Source organism: Sander lucioperca, chromosome 2 (genome assembly GCF_008315115.2).
Source record: "Sander lucioperca isolate FBNREF2018 chromosome 2, SLUC_FBN_1.2, whole genome shotgun sequence".
NCBI lineage: Eukaryota > Metazoa > Chordata > Actinopteri > Perciformes > Percidae > Sander > Sander lucioperca.
Window position 1 is genome coordinate 37,116,725 of NC_050174.1, and position 22,025 is coordinate 37,138,749.

The 22,025-nt window shown below is 41.8% G+C and overlaps 1 protein-coding gene and 2 long non-coding RNA genes across 5 annotated transcripts in view; 1 reads left to right on the plus strand and 2 right to left on the minus strand.

Moving 5' to 3' along the window:
* The window catches only part of ddr2l (discoidin domain receptor family, member 2, like), a 38,251-nt gene extending 24,292 nt beyond the window's left edge, over positions 1–13,959 (plus strand). For 2 of the 3 annotated variants that reach the window (XM_035996823.1, XM_031305973.2), the window contains 10 exons: positions 531–673; positions 1,509–1,620; positions 3,634–3,750; positions 4,528–4,602; positions 5,683–5,927; positions 6,162–6,289; positions 6,862–7,059; positions 8,514–8,748; positions 9,139–9,288; positions 10,401–13,959. In XM_035996823.1, the coding sequence (XP_035852716.1) occupies positions 531–673; positions 1,509–1,620; positions 3,634–3,750; positions 4,528–4,602; positions 5,683–5,927; positions 6,162–6,289; positions 6,862–7,059; positions 8,514–8,748; positions 9,139–9,288; positions 10,401–10,535 (1,538 nt within the window). In that variant the 3' untranslated portion in view covers positions 10,536–13,959. The remainder of the gene's footprint in view (positions 1–530; positions 674–1,508; positions 1,621–3,633; positions 3,751–4,527; positions 4,603–5,682; positions 5,928–6,161; positions 6,290–6,861; positions 7,060–8,513; positions 8,749–9,138; positions 9,289–10,400) is intronic. The other variant, XM_031305974.2, reaches the window with a different exon arrangement.
* LOC116054436 lies at positions 283–18,604 on the minus strand. Its single transcript, XR_004106064.1, has 4 exons — positions 18,595–18,604; positions 4,244–4,248; positions 1,175–1,179; positions 283–400 (listed from the first exon to the last, which is right to left on the minus strand). It is a non-coding gene; the product is annotated as an uncharacterized LOC116054436 (long non-coding RNA).
* On the minus strand, positions 4,629–16,177 carry LOC116054432. The gene is made up of 3 exons (XR_004106060.2): positions 15,791–16,177; positions 10,112–10,118; positions 4,629–4,640 (listed from the first exon to the last, which is right to left on the minus strand). It is a non-coding gene; the product is annotated as an uncharacterized LOC116054432 (long non-coding RNA).
* Positions 18,605–22,025: the final 3,421 nt, after the last annotated feature.

The window sequence follows — 22,025 nt, forward strand, 5'->3', positions numbered from 1 at the left end:
ATATAGAAAATAGAAAGAATAGAAAAATAGAAAAATACTTTTAAATCCAAAAACATTGTTGTGTGACTTGACAATACATCTGAAGTGACTTGTAAGACGTGGTTGAAGGTAGCACCTTCAACCACGGAGAATTTCTGTTTACTGTTGCCAAGCAACCAGGAGTAGGCTAGGCACGCCCAGGAGCGCCCATAAGCGAGTGCATGTCGCTCTCTTTTGTAGCTAATGTGACTGTAGGGTAATATAAAAGTATCAAACATGCATTTTAGATGAATAAGATGAGAGTATATCCAGTTGTTCCTCGTCCCTGTTTGATCGGCGCTGTTAAATTGTATGTACGGGACACAGGAGTTTTCTACCCGGAAGTTATTGTAAACAAACATTGTTATTGGGTCTATAATCCCTAAAATTGAAACACCTTAAGGGTGTTCCGTGCATTAATAAACCATTAAACTGTCACCTGAAAGTATGGATGACAATCTAATCCGTAGAAAACGGCAGTCATCATTAAATCCTCTTTTACTTCTCCACAGCAGCCAGTCCATCAGCCAGTGACCCGCCAGATGATGGGAACACGCCCATTCTGATTGGCTGCCTGGTGACCATCATCCTGCTGTTAGTCATCATCATCTTCCTCATCCTTTGGTGCCAGTACGTCTGCAAGGTGCTGGAGAAGGTGAGCAGATGAACCCCTGTTAAAGAGATACAGGACTAAAGCAGTGGAAACTTTCCTAACACTGCCATTGGAAAAAATCAGATATTCCGATATATCGGCCGATAAATGTTCTTTTTAAAAATCCAGAAACGCGTAACAAAACATAAACACATTTCCCTAACATTAGTTATTTGTAATTATTCATGAGTCCTCATTAAAATAATATGATAATGCAGTTTAAAAATAAACGTGTTTGTTTTATTGTCACAACAGAACAGAGGAACATCAAAATATATTAAAGTTCTGATAAATAAAATGTATAAAAATACAAACTTAAGATATGAAACTTAAAGGGTTAAACTATGCAACGCCAACACTCATAACATGGTTGAAGGGGGTTTTGTCCGTTTTTATTTTATTTTTTAAATATTCATTTATCGGCCATTATAAATGCCGATGCTGATAGTTTGGAAAATGCCTAATATCGGCCCGCCGATATATCGGTCGGCCTCTACTTTTTACATAGGCTGGTAAAACAGTAGGTTATCATCTGATTCCTGCTACACCTATTCATCCTACGGGTGGCAATACAGTGGCGTTTTGACCAGATACGAATGATGCCCTTCCTTACTGCGACAATATGAAACAGGAATATTTGGGGCAGATTGCCAGATCACCACCTAAAATTGGTCTGGTGGTAGGTTTAATGAAATTCATTGATTTAACCATGCAGTAGCCTCTGAAAGGCTAAATAACAAAATCCAATAATACATTTATTTCCCAACAGCTGTGAAGCCAGTGTTCAACAAAAACACAGCTGTAAGAAATGGTTTTCTCTCCCTATCTCCTCCTCTAGGCTCCACGTCGGATCCTTGATGAGGAGGTAACAGTTCGGCTGTCGTCCTGCAGTGACACCATCATCCTCCAGACCCCCCCTGTGCCTCCCCGCTCCGGCCACGCCCCTTCAGGTAAACAACAAGCAGTCAGTCCGTCTGTTGCACTTCCTTCAAGTCCACCCAGGCTGCTGTGCCACACCACACCCCATAACGCCCTGCTGTGCCCTACTATGACATGAACTATTACGACTACCACTGTGGCCACTGTTCCACTATCTTTATTGTGACTATTATTGCCACCATTCATCACACCCCCAACCGGTGCCGTCAGACACCGCCTACCAAGAGTCTGGGTCTGTCCGAGGTTTCTTCTTAACAAAAAAGGGAGTTTTTCTTCGCCACTGTCGCACTAGCTACTGCTAATGCTTGCTCTTGAGGCAACCACTGTAATAGTTGGGGCTTCGTAAACTACAGAGTGTGGTCTAGACCTACTCTATCTGTAAAGTGTCTTGAGATAACTCGTTATGATTTGATACTATAAATAAAATTGAATTGAATTGAATTGAAGTCCAAATAGAAGGCTAGAAACGGATTTTAATGGGTTTGAGTATCTCCCTCTATGTCACACTTGCATATGCATGCACAGAACTGCTAATAGAAACTCTCTCTATCTCTCTGAAATGACCTGAGATTGGCCAATGTCTCCCGTCATGGGCTAGATTTTTTTAAAGACTGAAAACAAAGCCAAGAGAAGGTGCAGAAGTCTGGTTTTCTCTCAGATCACTTGTCACATTGTGACTGGTTTTCATTTCCAAAGTAGCAGAACTCATGGCTTACCAATGAGACAAAGTATAGTTTTGCTATGGGATGGCAATGTTGGTCTGTCTATCGGTCAGTTGGTAGATCCACCATTTTGGTCCAGACTGAAATATATATGGATATGGATAAATGGTGCAGAAACAATCCTCTCCTCTGTCACTTTCATTTAAAGGTGCAGTATGTAAGACTTATAAAACTAACTTTCTGTCATATTTGCTGAAACTGACCCTATGTTCGAGTAGAACTACATGAAGCAGGTAATTAAAAAAAAGAACCAGCTCCTCTGGCACCACCTACAGCCTGTAGTGAGATTTGCAAAAATCCATATCTCCCTGTTCAGATGCACCAATCAGGGCCGGGCAGGGTGTATAACTGTGTCAATCTCTGCTCATGCACACGCATTCATTCTCCCTTGTGGGGGGAGGGGCTTAGGAGACCGTTTTGGGCTTTAGCGGAGAGGGGGGAGGGACTGAGAAGTTGTCGATGTTCACATTTTTTGGCTAAGTCCTGGATCTTCGCAATCCTACCTACGGCCCCTTTAAAGGGGCGCTATGCAGTTTTGGCCATTTCTTCGCTTTTTGCTGGCAGGTTTCTCTATTAGAGCTCCCCCTACAGCTTCAGAATAGATATTTGGCAGCTCCTATGTTTACTTGTGTCTGAGTCCCTGCTCGGTCAGTCTGCCGTTTCCTCTTTCTCTGTTCCTCCGACAATGCTTTCCTAGCTTTCTGTTTCTTTTTTGCCGGCTCAGCCATGATGATAGTGTGAAAAACTCCATCACTACCTTGTTAGCCGGTTCCTGAATGGGCGTATGTGTGCAGTGCAAGTTTGGCCCGTGCTCTCTTTGTTTTGGCCCGCCATGGATTTGACATGCTCATGCTTATTCTCCTCTTATTTTAAAAGTAATGACTACGAAACGTACATTTTGTGCAGTTAAAAAGTACGTAATCTGAGTTTAACGGCAATGTAGTGCACAGTGCTGGTAAACTTCCCATTTAAATTACATACGTACGTTTTATCTATGGAGAATGGCAAGAATTATGTTATTCTTCAACATCGACATTTATTTTTGGCCCGTGGCCTTCCATTCAGATACATTTTGGCCCTTCATATGAAAGAATTTGGGCACCTCTGCACTAGAGGGAAGCAAGACGACCACCATTCAACTCGAAAAAAAGTCATATAACCATTCCAATGACTATTAGCTTTTTTTTTTTAAATTAAACTAAAAAAACTGCATAGTTCCCATTTAAATAGCTGAGACATACTCCGACAGGGTTGTTTGGGCTTTGCATGCTCGATTAATTCATGTGTTTTTGTTTCCCTCAGGCCCTGCTAACACTGACCCTCACTATGAGAGAGTTTTTCTGTTGGACCCGCAGTACCAGAACCCAGCGGTGCTGAGAAACAAACTGCCGGAGCTGTCCCAGAGTGCAGAGGCCTCAGGTAAACATACTTTTTTTTCCCTTTATTTTTTGACAGTGACAGTGGATAGACAGGAAAGGTGGGAGAGAGATGGGGGATGACACGCAGCAAAGGGCCACAGGTCGGATTCGAACCCTTGGCTGCCGCAAAGGACTCAGCCTACATGGGGCGCACGCTCTTACTGGGTGAGCTAGAGGTCGCCCCAAAACCTACTTTTTAACCTTACAGTAGTCATAAGCAGAAATAAATATGAGAACAAGGTTGACAAATGTTCCTTTTAAATCCCCCAGTTCTCCTCACAGGCACGTCATTATGTTCATGTTTTATTGACCATTTGTGATTGTTAAGTGAGACCCTCCTCATCTCAGGAAAAAACATAAACTTCTGTGGAAGTAAATCTTAATTCTTGATGTATTAAAATGCTCCACATGTCCCGTGATGACATGTTTAGACACGGCTGTTAAAGCTGTCAGAGAGAGTCGAGGCCTCCAGTTAAATTCTCCAACTGCTGCACTCAAACTGCTGCAGTCGGCCCCCTGCTGGAAAATCTACTTCACCACTTCTTAACATCTTTTGAATGTTTCTCTGCTTTTCATTTTCTTTATTTGCTTCAGGACAACATTGTACAAGCTCTCTCTCTGCTTTTCTTTTTTCGCTCTCTTTCTTTTTTTTTTGTCCTTAGGATTTTCTTGATGATGCTGAATGTGCATGCTCAATCATTCTGCAGTTTTCTCTCTCTTTTACCTCCCAGCCCTCTCTGTCTCTGTCCATGTTTTCCTCCTCCTCTTCCTCCTCCAGCTCTCCTCCTCGGTAATCCTCTCTATGACCTCCTCCTGCTGACTTCCTGTCACTTGACGTCAGGCTGGCTGCGTGGTAAGAGCTGAAAGGTGTGACTTCAGACATTTAAACATCTGTCAGACAGTAGATGAGGACGTGTGTTTATTTTTAAATTGCTTTTTCATTTCTGTGCATGCATACATTATTCTCTCTCTACTATCCACTGTATTAATTTCCTGCTGCGGACACATTTTTCAGTGTTGAAAAATCAAGTTCTTCACCGACATTTGTAAACTCTGTGAAAGTGAGGTTCAAAATCAAATATTTTTAAAGGACAATTCCGGTGCAAAATAAACCTAGAGGTTAATAACATGTGTACCGAGTCGACCGTTCTCTGGGATTTCATGGCCTTTCATGGGGTTTTCATGCTAATCGAATGTGTCTGTAGCTTTACACAAGCTACCGCAAACTACTGATTAGCTTGTAACGCTAGTCGTCGGGTGGCGGGTAGAGGGTAAATCGCTATTTCTATACCACTAACAAGGCTCAAAATAGCACCACACTTCAACGGTAGCATAATGAGGGTCCCTATATGTAAACCGAAGCATTGAGAAGTTTGTAAGTGTACAGACAGTTTATTAAAAAGATAGTTTATAAAGACAGTACCGTTCACTACACAGGCAGGCGCCATCTTGGGAAAACAGACACGACCAGTCGAACCACAAACGCTGTGCAACCAGTAACCAGTAACATCTTGGTCATTCGACTATTCATGAATGTTTTCCCAAGAATGGGCCTGGCTGTATAGTCAAGCTAGAGACACATTCGATTAGCATGAAAACATGTCCCAGAGAACGGTTGACTCGGTACACATATGTTATTAACCCCTAGGATCATTTTGCACCGGAATTGTCCTTTAAGGAGCTAAAGTCACAAACATGAGATGATTAACACAGTTAATGAAGATCAATACATTTGAAATGTTTTCCAGGATCTACAGACATTGATGTACGAGAAGAACTCAAGTTAATGAAGTCATTATCTCAGGATAACAGAGTAGTTTACTTACAATAATGGTTTAATTATATAGTTATCTTCTAATGAAAACAAATAGTGCCATTGGAGCATAAGAAATCACAAAAGAAAGGTGTCACGGCTTCCTTCTCTCTCCATCAGCGTGTGGCGGAGGCTATGCCGAGCCCGACGTCACCCAGTGCACGCCGCACCAGTGTTTCCATAGCAGCGCGCCGCACTACGCCGAAACGGACATTGTGCGGCTGCAGGGCGTCACCGGCAGCAACATGTACGCCGTCCCCGCCCTCACCGTGGACTCGCTCACCAGGAAGGACATTTCCGCCGCGGAGTTCCCACGGCAACATCTGATCTTCAGGGAGAAGCTGGGGGAGGGGCAGTTTGGAGAGGTGAGCAGGAAAGCCGGGAAATCTTTTAAAGTTTGGAGAATAAAACAAAATTTGTTTGAAAATAAAAGTGATGCATGTATTTGATTCTTCTCAACGTCTTTGAATCTGACTGGGACCTCGAGGTTGAAAGGGAATATCATGACATCACCAAACTCTTGTGTTTTAGAAAAAAAACTACTTGAAAGTAGGCTTCTTGCTTCCATGGTTCTATTTATTCCTACTTGTCTCCTGCAGGTCCACCTGTGTGAGGCAGAGGGACTCCCAGAATTCCTTGGGGAGGGGTCTCCTCTCCCTGACAGAGATGGTCATTCAGTGCTGGTGGCTGTTAAACAGCTGAGAGCCGATGCCACCAGCCAAGCCAGGTACGCCGCATGTCCGTGTGACAGTGTTTTCATGTATATTGATTTGTGCCCTAGTTTATTTCTTTAACCCTCCTGTTGTCCTCGGGTGAAATTTGACCCATTTTAAAGAAGTTTCTATATCAGAAATTTGGGTTTCTTTCAACCAAATTGTGAAAAGAAAACACTCTTCACAAGTAAAATAAATGATCAGTTAACTACTTTCATTGGATTTGGGTGTTTTATTCAATTTTATAGAATTTGAAAAAAAAATGATGAAGAACATTGAAAAAAGTGACAAAAATGTCGGGAAAAAAAACGTCAAAGCTCAGAAAAAATCGACAAAGATGTCGGAAAAAGTGACAAAAACATTGAAAAAAAAGTGACAATAACACTGAGAAAAGTGACAAAAGTGTCTTACGGTTTTTAAAATTTTGACCCAGAAAAACAAAAAGTTGCACGGTTGACGGGAAGACAACACAAGGGTTAAAAGTGTCTCTAGTGTTGCTCATAACATCAAAATGAGCAACATTTTGCATCAAAACATATCCTTTCACATAACTTAATAAGGGACCTGAAATCTGTTTGTCCATCAGAAATGACTTCCTGAAGGAAATTAAGATCATGTCTCGTCTCAACGACCCTAACATCATCCGGCTGCTGTGTGTGTGCGTGTCGTCCGACCCGCTGTGCATGGTGACCGAGTACATGGAGAATGGAGACCTCAACATGTTCCTGTCACAGCGGGAGATCGAGAGCACGCTGACACACGCCAACAACATCCCTTCAGTCAGGTTAATATAACATACACTCTGTCTATATACATACCAACATCACCTTTTCAATCCATCCAGTTCATGTAGTTCTTGATGGACGCAGCAGGGGGCGACATGTTTCCTTTTTGAGCAGATGCAGGGTTCAACATTTAGTTTTTTTTTTCACTTGCCCGGTCGTTTAAAGTGCTCATATTATGCTTTTTGGCTTTTTCCCTTTACTTTATTGTGTTATATATCTTTTTTGTGCATGTTATAGGTTTACAAAGTGAAAAAGCCCAAAGTCCAGCCCAAAGGGACTTACCATCTCCAACAGAAAACACTGTTCACAAACTGCTCCAAACAGCTCTGTTGTAGTCCAGCCTTTACTTCAGAGACAAACGTGGTCACTTTGTAACACACGTTATAATGCTCGCCTAGCTGCTAGCATGGCACTCCCTCATAACTCTGCTTCTGACTGGCTAGTAGTCCTTACTTAGGTACTGCACATGTGCGACTCCCAACAAAGATGGAACAGAAGTGAGATGTCTCACTCTGTAGCTAAAATAGAGAGCTCAACACACAGGGTGAAAAGAGGAGCTGCAGCAATGTGCAGAACAACAAAAATATGGTGTTTTTTGAAAATTAAACCATGTAAACCTATTCTGATATAACCTCTAAATACAATTAGGAACCTGAAAATGAGCATGATATGAGCACTTTAAGTGAAGTAAAATTCTAGTTGCCCGAAGTCAATATTTACAGGCCCCTATACAAATAGTTTTTTATTAGTTTCTAGCTGTAATTTCTTTGACCGCATACATTTTTAGACACCCTCATTTCCAATGTGTCAAATAGTTTGAGTTGGAACATTTGTATTTTTAGGTTTCTAAAGGCCATGACACACCAAGCCGACGACAAGGAACTAATTGCGACGAATGTGGTGTTGCCTCACGTCAGCCCACGTCTCCTTTGTCTTGGCCAAGAATTAGCACTGGAAAACACAGCAGAGACCACAGCCTAAACCTACAATAACTGCAAATGAGACCTGTTTTATGCAAACACTTTAACTGCACTTAAAAAAACATTAATAGGGTAGGATGTTTTTTTTTTTAAAAGACCTGGAAATCATTGTGGAACTGTAAGCAGGATCCAATCCTGTATAACGTAATTTATGATACAATGATGATCGGAAAAAATGATTTTAACTTTTCTTTTTTTTGCCTGAACGGGCAAGTGGGTGGTTATATTTACTTGCCCGGCATGGCGTTTTACTTGCCCCGGGCCATCGGGCAACACTTATTGTTGAACCCTGAGACGTGATATAATATATGATCATAAATATGATCAACACTTTTCTACAGAGGAACAAAGGAACACACATAAATTCAAAATTCTCACCTCCTCCACTGTTACTTCTTCTCAACCTCATTCTTCGTCTTCTTCTTTCCTTATCTCTTAACCTCGTCCTTCCTTCCCCCCCCCCCTCCCTTCAGTCTGTCCGACCTTCTCCACATGTCGGTGCAGATCTCGTCGGGGATGAGGTATCTCGCGTCTCTGAACTTCGTGCACCGCGACCTGGCCACCAGGAACTGCCTACTGGACCGCCGCCTCACCATCAAGATTGCCGACTTCGGTATGAGCCGGAACCTGTACAGCAGCGACTACTACCGCATCCAGGGCCGGGCTGTGCTGCCCATTCGATGGATGGCCTGGGAGAGCATCCTGCTGGTGAGGGAGGGGGGGGGAGTTAACATAAGATCGGACTAAAGAAAGAAAAGAAGATCACTTGTCAAAATAGATAATCTGTTGTTCCCTGGCACCTATACCTGCTCCTAATGATGGTTGAAAAAAGTAAAGTAAAAGTAAAACCAAAAGCTTTAAATCATTCCTTAATCTTGTCTTGGAATAACTTTTCTCTTATACATATACTTATACATATACTCTTATATGTGAGCAGTGTATAATCCAAAGCAAAATTCCTTGTATGTGTCATCATACCTGGCAAACAAAGCTGATTCTGATTCTGATTATGAATGTCAGTGGATCTCTTAGTTTCAAGAGAATTTCTGCAGCTGCAAAAGTATGTGAAAAAGTATGTTGATGATGACTCCTCTCCAGGGTAAGTTCACCACGGCCAGTGACGTGTGGGCGTTTGGTGTCACCCTTTGGGAGATCTTCACTCTGTGTAAGGAGCAGCCGTACAGCCTGCTGTCTGATGAACAGGTCATAGAGAACACTGGCGAGTTCTTCAGGAACCAGGGCAGACAGGTGAGACGAATCAAACTCATTGGTTTCAAGTCACGCATAAGGGCACGGTCACATATGCACAATATTAACATTGGCGAACATTCAATTCACATTCACTTCAATTCTATGCGAGCGAAGGGACGAATTAAACATTTGCTTCTGGTGGAAAAGCAAATTGGCATGTCCACATCGCTTTGGTCAACTTTGACCGCCGAAGTCGCAGCCTCAAATGAAATTTCATTAGAAAATGCTCGATACTACACCTACTTATATTGTACACCCAGTATTTACCCTAGGTTGACTGCTTTAGCCACAGAATCCGTCAGCACATTAGCGTGTCGTCCATTACAGAGCCTGTTTGTAACCTTTAGATTAATGTCACGGCATAACCACAACGCTGGGGAAAATTACCACTTTCTTTATGTCTAGGATTATAACATAGCTTGGTCAGCTGTGCATTTTAATTGGCAGTACTAAATACTCGGTTCACCAGGCTGAAGGACAGGATGAGATGGCCTACCTGCCGTCCTCTGGCTCAGCGTGTCCTCAGCCTCAACAGCCGACCAGCTGACACTCCTCGGCAGCATTGACACTCAGTTGGCAGTTCATTTGTAGACATTCAAAGACTTGTACATAATATTAATACAAAAATATCACTACAAATCAGAAATGCATTGCCTTCTCTGCTGACTCTCATCTCTCAGTCAGTCTCTCTGCACCAGTCTAAGCCTCCTCCGTGTCTGCTTCATATCTGCTGTTGTAAGCTCTGTGACGCAGGAAAGCCCCAACCACCGCAGCCTGGCCGCCAATAGAAATCAATAGGTGGATTTTGCCGTGACACTACCAACAACCTTATCTTTGCTTCACCTGTTCATCTGACTTCAGCAGTTTAGATAACACACTCGACTGTCCTGCTGTTAGATGTGAACTAACTACAGACAGTTGCCTCGTTCATGGACACACGGCAGCGCAATGCTGAATGAATACAGGGGAAACACAATGGATATTTTATTTATATATATATATATATATATATATATATATATATATTTATCTTTTTTTTTATATGGTAAACACTGCTTTTTTTCAGATCTTTACTAACCATCTCTAAACCTCCTGTATTTTCCTACTAGATCTTCCTCTACGGCCCTCCGCTATGTCCACCCTCGCTCTTCGAGCTGATGATGCGTTGTTGGAGTCGCGACATACCTGACCGACCCACCTTCGAGGGACTTTACCAAGCCCTGAGGCCCCATGTCAACCAGTGAGCCAAGGCCGCTGGCATGTCCCACTCAGCGGGTTTGTTCATCTCTGGACTCCTGTAAGATGACAGAATGACACGAAAAAAACAGAGGACTGGAATTGCGTTACAAGAGTAAATCGCTGTCAGAGGGAATGAAGAAACTGGCAGAACTGTGGTCAGAAGGTGGGTTTGCTTTGTAGTAAAAGCAGCACTCTGTTCTGAGAGACAAGATGGAGGTAGAAGGAGAAAAGGCTGGTCAATCAGAGGAGATCCAAAACCTTTAGTTCATTAGTGAACAAAGATTTCTTAGCTTGTTTTTTAAAGATCTTAATCATTTCTGATTTCACGGTTTCATCCATCTCTTTAAAGCCCCTTTGACCAAAACGTCTTGTCGGACCTTTTGACATATCTTTTTTCATGTTGTTATGGTGCCAAAGGTATCATAAACTTAATTTTTCTTCTACTTTTTGGCTTTTAAAGATGCCAAAATCTGGACAGACTCTTCAGTCTTGGTAGTTTCTCCTGTCCCTGTGGTTTTTATTATTATTGTAAAGCACTGTCTGTGTCTCTCAGTTATTCATGTTCATATATTAACCCACACTGGAGCTAGGGTTAGGGTCAAATTGTAGTGTAGATTTATTTTTAGATTTTTGTTCTATTTTTCTTCTTCTTGTTTTTAATTTTGTTGGTCTTTTTGTGGATATGAATGTTGTTTAGCTGAGGTTCACATCATGGTGCCGGGAGGCTGTGTTGAAACCTGTGCGGTTCACAGACTGAAAATTAGTTAGTGGGTAATTAAGAAGAGAAAGTCAATTGGAGGCACATTAAAACAAATAATAAAAAAAAAATGTGTTGTGCCTTTTTCTTGCCAAAGAGAAATAAAGAGTGTAAGTGATAAAAACCATTAAATGATTATATTACGTTTGTAAAACATATGGATGCTTTTATTCAAAGTGCCTTATATTTGTAGCATGAGTGGTACCAGGGGAAATGTTAAGCCAACATTAACAACACGGGTAGTGGTTAGATTATCTAATGCAAAGATCTAATGTCAAGGTATCTTCTTACCTGTGTCGGTGTTTGTGCTGGGGCCTATAAAATGTATGTTCAATGTGTCCTATGTTGGAGCCTATAGACCTGTAGGTGTTTCTCCATTAGCCCTGTTCTGCTTGATGGAGTTAGTTGTGGTTAGGTTTGGTTTGTACAAAGCTAGCCAAACTGTAGAGCCTTATGATTTTAATATTTGAAGTCAGTAGTTTCATCACTAGAATGAGACAACAGTGGAACAAATGCCAAACTGTTCAATTCAATTAAGAGTTACAAATGTTAACCCAACAGAAACAGGGCCTTTGCAGCAGCAACTAGGATAGAGAGTTTGGCAAATGACCAACGTTGCTATTAGCTGACCTAAAAGCTAGCAAGTTGTCGTGGTGTTTTTATATCCGGTTTGGTTTAGTACTAAAAACAGGGAAGACACTAAGCACTGTTGGAAGAGTAGCAAGATCTCTGTGTTGATGCTAATTGCTTGCTTCTTCTCTGGGGTTTTAGCAGACAAGGTTCACTGTAGTTTAAGAATATATGTAAACTAACTACCTTCTTAGCTCGCTGTCAAACTAACTAGCAAAGTACTTAGCAAGTAAGCTAGGTTATGTTTAAACCAGGTTTGGCTTTATTCTAAAAACTGTGGCGATGTTAGCTAACGTTCACCTAATTTGGCTTGTCTTGTCTTAGTTGCCTAGTTTGACAGTGTATATGGTTACTAGGGCTGTATTTGAAACTGCCTACTATACAAATTATTTGGCAAAAATGTAGCATGCAGTATGTAGTGTGCAAACAAAAGCATATCTGCAGTATGCCAACAATACCCGGATGTTGTACTGATTTGCATCGGACCAGTCCACCTCGCCAACTGTGTCACACAATGCAAAGCGCAGGAATGGTCCCAACAGCGTATTTAGCGGAAAATGGCTAAGTCTGGCCTGAATTGGTCTAACAGTTTCACACTGCATACTGTGATCGTTTGGTAGTATGTAGTAGGCGGTTTAATTTCAGCCTAGGTTAAGTATGATCTACAGCAGCCAATCAGACCACATCAAAGTAAAATTTTGGTGAGATACACCATGCACATTTTGGGCCAAACGTAGCAGAACTACTGTGTTAAAGGGGGACCCTCTGAGCTGAGGGCCAATGAGCCACTAGAGACTGATGGGGATAAACACAAACACCTTGGACAGATTGAGTCATCAGACAAGTCCCACCTTTTACTGCATTAAGCAGCCAATCATTGCAGCCAATCCTAATGCCCTCAAGAAGATTAATTTAAGGAAATAAATATAATTTAATCTTTTTCTGCCATTAGAGGGTGCAAGTAATGGCCTTTGTTTTGAATCCATACAGATTTTTACCACATAGCATTCAAAAGAGTTTTGTTTCCAGAACTAATGATGAGTTTTCCATACATATACTGCAGCATTCCTCGCCATAACGTCGTGATGATTGGGAGATCGAGCTTCAACCAAGTAAAAGTAAAGTTGATTGAACAACATTCACCTGGATTGTGCAAAAGTGGTAAAGCACATTTTCATTTTTAAAATGTCATTTTATGCCCCAGTCTTTTTATGTTTTAGTCACTCAGTGTCAGTGTGTATTATGTGCATTACATGTATGCAGTATTTTAAATCCTCCCTTAGAGAAAATTGTTCAAAATGTAAGATGGCGCAAATCAACATCACCTTCACAGGAAAGGAGGAAGACCAAATAGGTTAAGTTTGAGTGCATCTTTCAGTGTTTTTGTTGTTACAGTAGTGTTTTTTTTTATCTGTACTGTATCTTAACACTTTTGTAAGTGTGTGTGTATGTGTGTCTAAGAGAAAATGAGTTTGTGATTGAGTGTTTTTGACATTCCTTTGAGCACTGGGAGTTAGTTGGGATTAAAGTGGTTAAGCGGAGTTGCTCTGTTGTGCCAAAAGATGTAATTAAATGAGGGTGACAGGATTTTTTAAAGCAAGAAGACCGAAAGTAAGGAAACCACTAAACTCAATCTCCCAGAGTCCTTCGCTACAGTGAGCCTGTGTATTTTGTTCTGGTTCCATGGGAGAGATAGACAAGTCTTTTAGTTTGATAGTGTACAGTAAAGTGATCTATAATATCTCAGTGTGCGAATGCAGATTAGGTGTAATAATTGTCAGAATTTATAGTAGCTGTTTTCTGATTATTTCTATCCTGGGAAGGTGTTGGGTTATGTCTTTTTTTCCAACAGGAATTTGAACATTGAACATCTAACAGAGATGTCCTGCTTCAGACATGTATTGTACATAGGCTAGTAGCTGTGTATATTAATATATTGGGAGTTGGGAACTTGTGTTCTGTCATCCCAAGTAATTTTCACTCTGTACCCTCTCATGTCTCCGTTTGTTTTTCTTATAATAAACAGTCAAATGTGTCATACAGGAGAGTAGAGACTGTTTTATTGACTCTGCCAAGGAGGTTCGTTCAGTTTGTTGGTTTGTCTGTTTGTCAGCAGGATTAGGGACACCTACTTTTCCAATTTTCATGAAACTTGGTGAAGGGTGTACCATGGGCCAAGGAAGAACCCATTACATTTTGGAGCAGATTAGTTCCGAGATAGGGCGTGGCCTTGGTGGGGGTCTGCCCTCTCTGACCGCTCTTCTAGTCTTACATTTGAAACTCCCTAAAAAGATCCCAAAGTTTCCAAATATGTCACACTGAATTCTTTAAAAAGTGCTGTGATCTAGACATTATATTTCCATGTGATGACGTTATGCAGCCATAAAAACATATCTTGGGATAAGCATTACATACTGTACCTTTTAATCGTGTCCTTACAAGCAAAATGAGCTATCGTGCTTGATTATAACCTCTCCGCACAAAAACAAGATAAACGTGTCCGTGTACACGGATCAATAGATTAAATTACGTGAGCATTTCATGAACTGCCGTGACACTGGGTTGTTATGACGGTCCTAGTCTCGCTTTGCCAGACCTTCCTCCACAGCGCTGCGGAGGAGGGTCTGGCTAGTCCACATAGCATTCCGGGATGGGAGAAAAACGTGCTCTGATTCATTGGCATTTCTTTGAACCAATCACAATCATCATGGGCGGCACTAAAGTTCGCACGGAGCCGCTGTAAAATAGTTGTGTGAGAGAAAACTCAGATTAGACAGATAGTCTAGCTAGCTGTCTGGATTTACCCTGCAGAGATCTGAGGAGCAGTTAACCATAGTCCTCAAAAATCCACCGGAGTTTAAAATTCCAACACAAAGAAAGCGGAAGGAAATGGACATCGGCGAAAATACATGCATCCGCCGGAATTTGCTGCGGCACCGGAGCAATCCCGGAAGTGGAACGTCGTGAATATAGACTATGACGGTCCAAGTGTGCATAAAAGTTTGGTTGTGTCCCACTCTCTTTAATGGAGAAAGTGGCTGTAAAGAGTTCACTAAATACATAGATGATTCTTTTGTGAACTATTCACATAAGAAGTGTTGAACCCTTGGCACATATAAAGTCAGAAAGCTTGGTTTGACTTGAGTAAAACCAAAGTAAACATTACTTTGAGTAAAGGTTTGTTGTTGCACTTTATCAGTCTTCATCTGTATTATTTATTGGTTCTAATGCTGTTGTTGCAAATTACACCAAAAAAACCCACAGACTTTGTTGATTAGTTGGATTACACTATCTATCATATATGACCCACTCATAATTCAAATAAAAGGCATTTTGCAACAGAAGTTTAGACTAGGCTACATGCATGTGGGACTCATAAGGGTCAGATAAATGCAAGGCACACAAAAAGTAATAAGAGTTAGGGTTAGACTATTTAAGTATGGCTAATAAGACATTGTATGTTAAGTGTGATAAATTAGATTTAGATCTCAAAGCCAGCAGAGGAAACACTGGTCACAAATCCTCCTCGATGTGAATTGTTTTACAGTAAAAAATAATTTGCAAGTTTTCTTTTTTTCATGATCTTTTCATTGTGAGTGTAAAAGCCAAATCATGACTGATGAGCGACCTTACTTCCTTCCAGCTGTTTGAACTGCTGCAACTCACTCCATTTTAGTCTAGATGAAAGACTCAATGCAACATAAACACAAAATGTACAACTGGTGTTTATGTGCAGGATATCAGCAGGTGGCAGCAAAGAGACAGAAACCTTTTTCCAAACTGAATCCTGCAGAGAACTTGCACCCTAAAGCCCAATATATGCAAGTTTATGAAATAAATAACACCTAGAACAGCTAAATGCAACAGTACCACTGCAGCATGGTGGCCCAGTGGTTAACACTGTGGCTTCACAACAAGAAGGTTATGGGTTCAAATGGAGGTTGTTCCGGGCCTTTCTGTGTGGAGTTTGTATGTTCTCCCCATCTTTGCATGGTTTTCCTCCAGGTGCCCCGGTTTCCCCCACCATCAAAAAACATGTACTAGGTTCTCCAGTCAGTGCCCTTGATCAAGGCACTGGCCCAGATCTGGAGTTGGTCCCCGGGCGCTGTAAATGGCTGCCCACTGCTCCCTTGTGGGATGGGTTAAATGTAGAGAATGAATTTCACTACATATATGTGTATGTGACAATAAAAAAAAGCTTTATTTAAATTATCTATTTAAATTTGATAGATGACAGAACTTCAAGTGGTTTTGATGAGATACCAGACCCATTATCTAAACTCTGATAATTGTATAGATATTATATATTGGAGCTTAACTGCACTTTGAACAGCTTGAATGTTCTTTGGGGATTCAACCTCAATTTCAGTTAGCTAGCAGTTTGATCTCTCAAGGTCTTAACGAAGAAACAAAACATGGTGGATTCTGTTTTAGGGTGTTTTTTCCCCCCTTTTCCAGGAAAAACAATGGCTTATGTGTTCCAGTTTAACGACAGAGTTCACAGTGGGTAGGAATGTTATTGTTGTCTCTAAAACAAGCTGACAGGAACACAAATTAACATTGAAGTGGTGTTTGTGTCCACTTGATCTTGATCATAATAGTGCGTTCCATTTGTTACGATGTCAAAGTCGGAAATACGTCCCCTGACCTCGGATTTCCTAGTACCCCGAGCTACAAATCCAACATGGCTACTCATACATACATCAACAGTTGTGAAAGCTGTAGTAACATACAGTTATAAGCACTTTTTTGTGTCTCACTAAATCAGTCATACACAACCTGAGGCCTGTACTACGAAGCAAGATGTGGCGTTAACGAGCTAACTTCAGGTTCAACCCAGGGTTTTCTGTACCACGACGGTGGATCACTTGTTACTGGGTTCAATCGCCATGGTAACTTATGCTGAACACCTAACCTGGTTGGGAGCAGGTTAAGTTGGAGATTAGAGATCAACTGGTGTAAATGCACCGCCTACTGACCAATCAATACTCAATTGATGACGGCGTCACCATTCTTAGAAGATCAGGCGGAGCTCGGTGCGCAGAGGGGGAGAGAGGGATGCGCCCATAAAAGTTCAAACATTTAGAGACCGACAACCCCGTTAACATTCCCTGATGGGTATTTTTATGAAATATATAGATTTTAATGGGAGGGAATTAGCCTACATATAGGCTATCGGCATCTTGAGCCGTGTGTTGCCAATGCGCACATCGGTTTGAATTATGTTTTTATATTTTTTATTTGCTCTCACGATCGCTTCCACTGCCAGGGTTGCAACTGAAATAATAGGCTAAAGTAACGGCAGTTTATGGAAAGCACAAGTATAATTATGGTCAGATCTTGTGCCTGACTGATGGGGAAGATATTGATAAGCGTTGTGATTTACGCATTTACAGCGTCGGCTATTTTTTTGCCAGCTTTCCTTCCTGTTTTAGGAAGAAATGTTGTGTGCACCCGTAAGTAAAGATCCCTATTTAATCCTTTGATTTTCCTTAATGCACACAATGTATGTTCATGTTCTGATTTATTGTTAATGAATTTTTTATCTTGTTGGAGAGTTAAAACCAAGTTAGAAACACAGACAGACAGACAGAAACGGAGGCAGCAAACAATTGAATTGAATCTGCCTTCTGAAAATAAATGCTCTGCTTTAACTACTAACCTGCTGGCATTCTCATTCTATCTTGACACCAATTAGGTCAACTCTCCAGTGTTTCCCTTTAGCTATAGTCTCTAAGGGTTTTGAGGGTCAGTATGAGCGACCCCTTTTAACTTTACACTCATTCACTCAACACTCATTTGGTGAAAAGCTTCTCAAATCAAACCCTATTGGACCATGTTCAGACTGCCAGCCCAAATCTGTTTTGTTTTTTTCCGGCATAGCCAGATTTATTTTTCGAAGTCTGGATATAAAAAAAAAAAAACAAGAAATGTGACTTTTGCAAATCGGATACAAACCACATTTGAAATTGTCTGCACCGCGACTTGCCTGGGCGATTGTTTGGAGGCCAAAATGATGGACCTCCATTTGTAATGCTTCCAGAAAGGAAAGACTTGTCACATGTGTAGCTACATATTTACTGAAGCATACCTTATCAGGACAGAAGCCATCCAGGTTGCGGACACACAAATCCGATATGATCACTTGCAAATAACAGTCTGTCTTAAAGGTCTGATTTGAAAAACAAATCAGATTTGCCTGCAGTCTGAACGTACACCCTTACAAATATATACCCCCAGCTCTGCAAATCTATCAAAAGGCCTGTTGATTGATCCCAGTAACTACAGGTAGCCTATGTAGATTTTGTTAAGCCAAAATGGATACACAACCTGAAAACGTGAAGCATTAAAGCAGCAATGGGAGAGATATATTGGTGTCAGGATCATGTTTCTCTTTTGAAAAGAAGGTATCAGTAGCTGCATGATTTGGATAATGATGGTCAGATGTTAAAAACGTTTGCAGGACAGAGCTACTCGTTTTTTTTGTGAGAGCCACACTCGCTGTAATTGTCCTCAGTGGAAGCAAAGCTAAATTGAGAGAGAAAGAAACCAAAAGCAGAGGTTTGTTTTCAGATGTGGGCTCACTGACCGCAGCTTTTGTAAGGGTGGTTCAGGGCCAAATGGCAAGACCCAGAGGCATAAACGATGGTCTACGTTTCATTTTGATGTGGAAAAACTGTTTAATGTTGCCAAAGCCCTGTGCAGATTCATATATGAAATATAAATGACTCATGGTTGGTTGGATAAAGAGTCTAAAAATAAGCAAAGCAATGAGTTTTGGACAGACGTTAAAAACAACACTGGGCGGCGTGACAACAGCTTTTATAAAAGGTTTTGTTCAGTAGTGTGATGCTAGAGTAGGCCCAGCCAAACCCAACCTGGCTGTAATTGTTGGTGCGGCTCTGCTCGTTGTTGTGCTCCTGAATGAGTGAGGAGATTTGGTCAAGATAAGGATTATTTTTATCTCTTTGGTGTGAGCTTTGTCACGTCCACAAATCCTATCAAAGGAATGAAGGAGAGTCCAGCAGGCTGAAATTGAGTGCATGAAGGGACAGGTTTTTGTAAGTTCAGAGTTCTCGGAGCATGCAAGGACAGAATCGTGACTACGATGACCTGATGACGATGCTTTGATTTAGTGTGAATTGGCTTAGGCTGGATTTGCTCATTCATTTGTTCTTATTAAAATGTATTTTTGCTAAAATCTTATTACTGGAAATCTTCTGTGCCTGATTGTGGCTTTCCAGTACACTCAAATATTGACATGGGAATAAAGATTTAGCAACTGATCATGTCACAACCTCTGCCTTCTGGTCCTTCCTTTCAGCCACATTCCCACTCTCCCCTAGAGGTTTCATGGGTCTACCCGAACCCTAGAACCTGATCGGTCATCAGGGGGTTTACAGGCTGCCTCCTCTTCTGTTCGTACTAGAACAGGAGCACAGTCTCATCCAGGGGTGGAGTGAGGGGGTGGCTTCTGGGGCTCCAATGTTTTCTCAAAATCTTTGAATCTTTTAGGACAACTTTCCTGTCTTTCAGAGGCTGTAGCTGGCTCTGTTTTTAAAGCTAGAAAAGATATATTGGTATCATATAAAACTAGACAATCTAGGAATCCATTTGTATGCTAGTCCATGCTAGCTTGTCGGGAGAAGGCTAAATTACGCTCCAAAGTAGACTAAATTGTGTTGAGGGAAAAACTGACACGGCCATTTTCAAAGGGGTCCCTTGACCTCTGATATCCACATATATGAATGTAAATGGGTTCTCTGCGTACCCACGAGTCTCCTCTTAACAGACACGCCCACTTTATGATAATCCCTAAAGTTTCCCAAATGATGTACATATTTTTAGGCACTCTGTTATAAAGTGGCTTGAAATATCGTGCAAATAGCTACCGTAAATGACCAATCTCCCTAAGGGGGGGCATGACCCCGACCCCCCCCCCCCACTATAGGTCTGGGCTGAGCCCTGAATGTTTACAACATCTAGCTCTGCCCCTGGTCTCAAATCAAATAGCAGCTGGAAGAGGAAGCTGGTTTGAAGGAACTGGTCTTCATCACCCCAGCGACATCTGATCACACAAGGACAAATCAGGTGAGCAGGTAAGGGTGTCTTTAACACTCAAAGCAAAAATAGACAAAGAATCTGGATAGCTAACACTTTCTATAGCTAATTAATTTAGCCTGATTGAACAAAAGGGCATCAAACACGAGCACCGACTACAGAAGCTAAAAACTCACCTCCGCACTTTGATTGGCAAGTGAAATCTGGAGAGTACAGTGACGCAGCACAGAAATATGAGCCCGCTCTCTGATGTTTAATGGAAGGTGTGTGGAGGCCAGGGTTCAACTGGCTGATGTGGAATCAGGTTCTGTTGTGGTTTTTATTGAGTCTGGCTTCTATTAGCTTCTGTTACAGCGTAGAGAAAGGGTTACATGCTACAAGGGCCCCACGTCTCAACTCGAACGCCAGACTTTCCGTAGACATATACGTCGCTGTCACTTATTTCTTTGAAATCAGGTTGCCTGGGACAAACGCAAAGCTGCAAACACACTTAATTTCTTCAGAAATTGTCTAGTTTTTAAATATGGTGTTAGCCCTCTTTCCCAGAGTCATAAGAGATGATGGATATTAGTTTGAAACTGATGGACAGAGCTAGTTTAACACAAAGACTGGAAGCAGGGAGACACTTCTAGCCTAGCTCCATCAAAAGTTTAAATATCCAGATCAGATTTACGCTCTTGTTTTCTTTGTGAGCTTGTGGTGTGGCTGTGTCATGTTTAAGGACAGGTCTTCAGGGGCGTAGCACAAAATTCTGGGCCCTGTAGAAAGGCATTTTCTATGGAACCCTCCCCGCATCCACAGCTATTCATTCTAGCATCTTTTTGGGCCCTCCACACATGAGGGCCCTGGGTACTCAGTCCCTTTTCCCCCCTAGTCCGACGCCCCTGCAGGTCTTCACATTTTAAACCCATGACATTGCAGCTTGCTATCTAATTTGTAAAAAAAAAACAAAAAACAAAAAAAACACATGCGCATAGTGTAGTTTGACACCACGTTGGATTTCAGTTCAGTCACACGCCTCACGTATCTGATTTGCTGAATGCAGGTGTGATGCTCACCAACATCAGTCTTATGGCGTTTTTCCATTAAATGGTACCTGCTCGACTCGCCTCGGCTTTTTTGTTTTTCCATTATGAAAAAAAAGTACCTGGTACTACCTAACAGGTACTTTTTTTAGTATCACCTCCGTCGAGGTTCTAAGCGAGCTGAGGCGATACCAAAAGGTGATGTTAAAACCTGCAGACTACTGATTGGTCAGAGAGAATCGTCACTAATCACAGCCTCATCATTGCTAGCGACAGACGGGGGTGTCCTGAACAACCCCGCCATTTTTAAATAGTTTAGCCAGCGGTGTTTTTTTGCTGCCTCCAGCTTCTTTTGAAACAAAATTTGTCTTCTGGCTACGTCAACAGCCACATACTGAGAATCAAAAACAACACACCTTCGACGTTCTGTGTGTGTGTCGCGTTAGGTCACGGCAGTTTCCTGCGGTGTCGCTATGACGACCAGCCACGCTCGCCTCACACATGAGGCGGTACTAAATCTGCAATGGAAAATGGAGGACAGGGCAGCGCAGTCGGGTCGAGCAGAGCTGGTACTAGCAGTGGGTAAGCACCAATAAATGGCTTTTGTAGGCCAGGCTGTTGAGGGCTTTTGTAAGGTACTCAACAAAAACTTTCACTTACATATTTGCTCACATCGTCCCTCTTAAACTCATATTTGATGTATGAATGTTTGATTTTTGTTTTTGTACAATCTCTTCTTTCTTCCAATGTCTTTTGCACACGCACAACTAAAGGTGATGAATATGTTGGTGGTGATGAAGGCAGTGCTATTGTGTTTGGTGTTTCCATGGCTCTTTATGCGCCCTGTGTGCAGGAGGCCCCTCCAGGCGGCCAGCCCTCATTATGAAGCTGTTTAAACCGCTCAGATCAGGCCGACACCTGCTTCTCATTGGAAACAGCAGCGGCTGCTGCCTTGTATTCCTCAGAGAGGGAAGTGCACCGCGCTGCGATAAAGTCGGCCTGCCTTTGATCTTTACACAAAT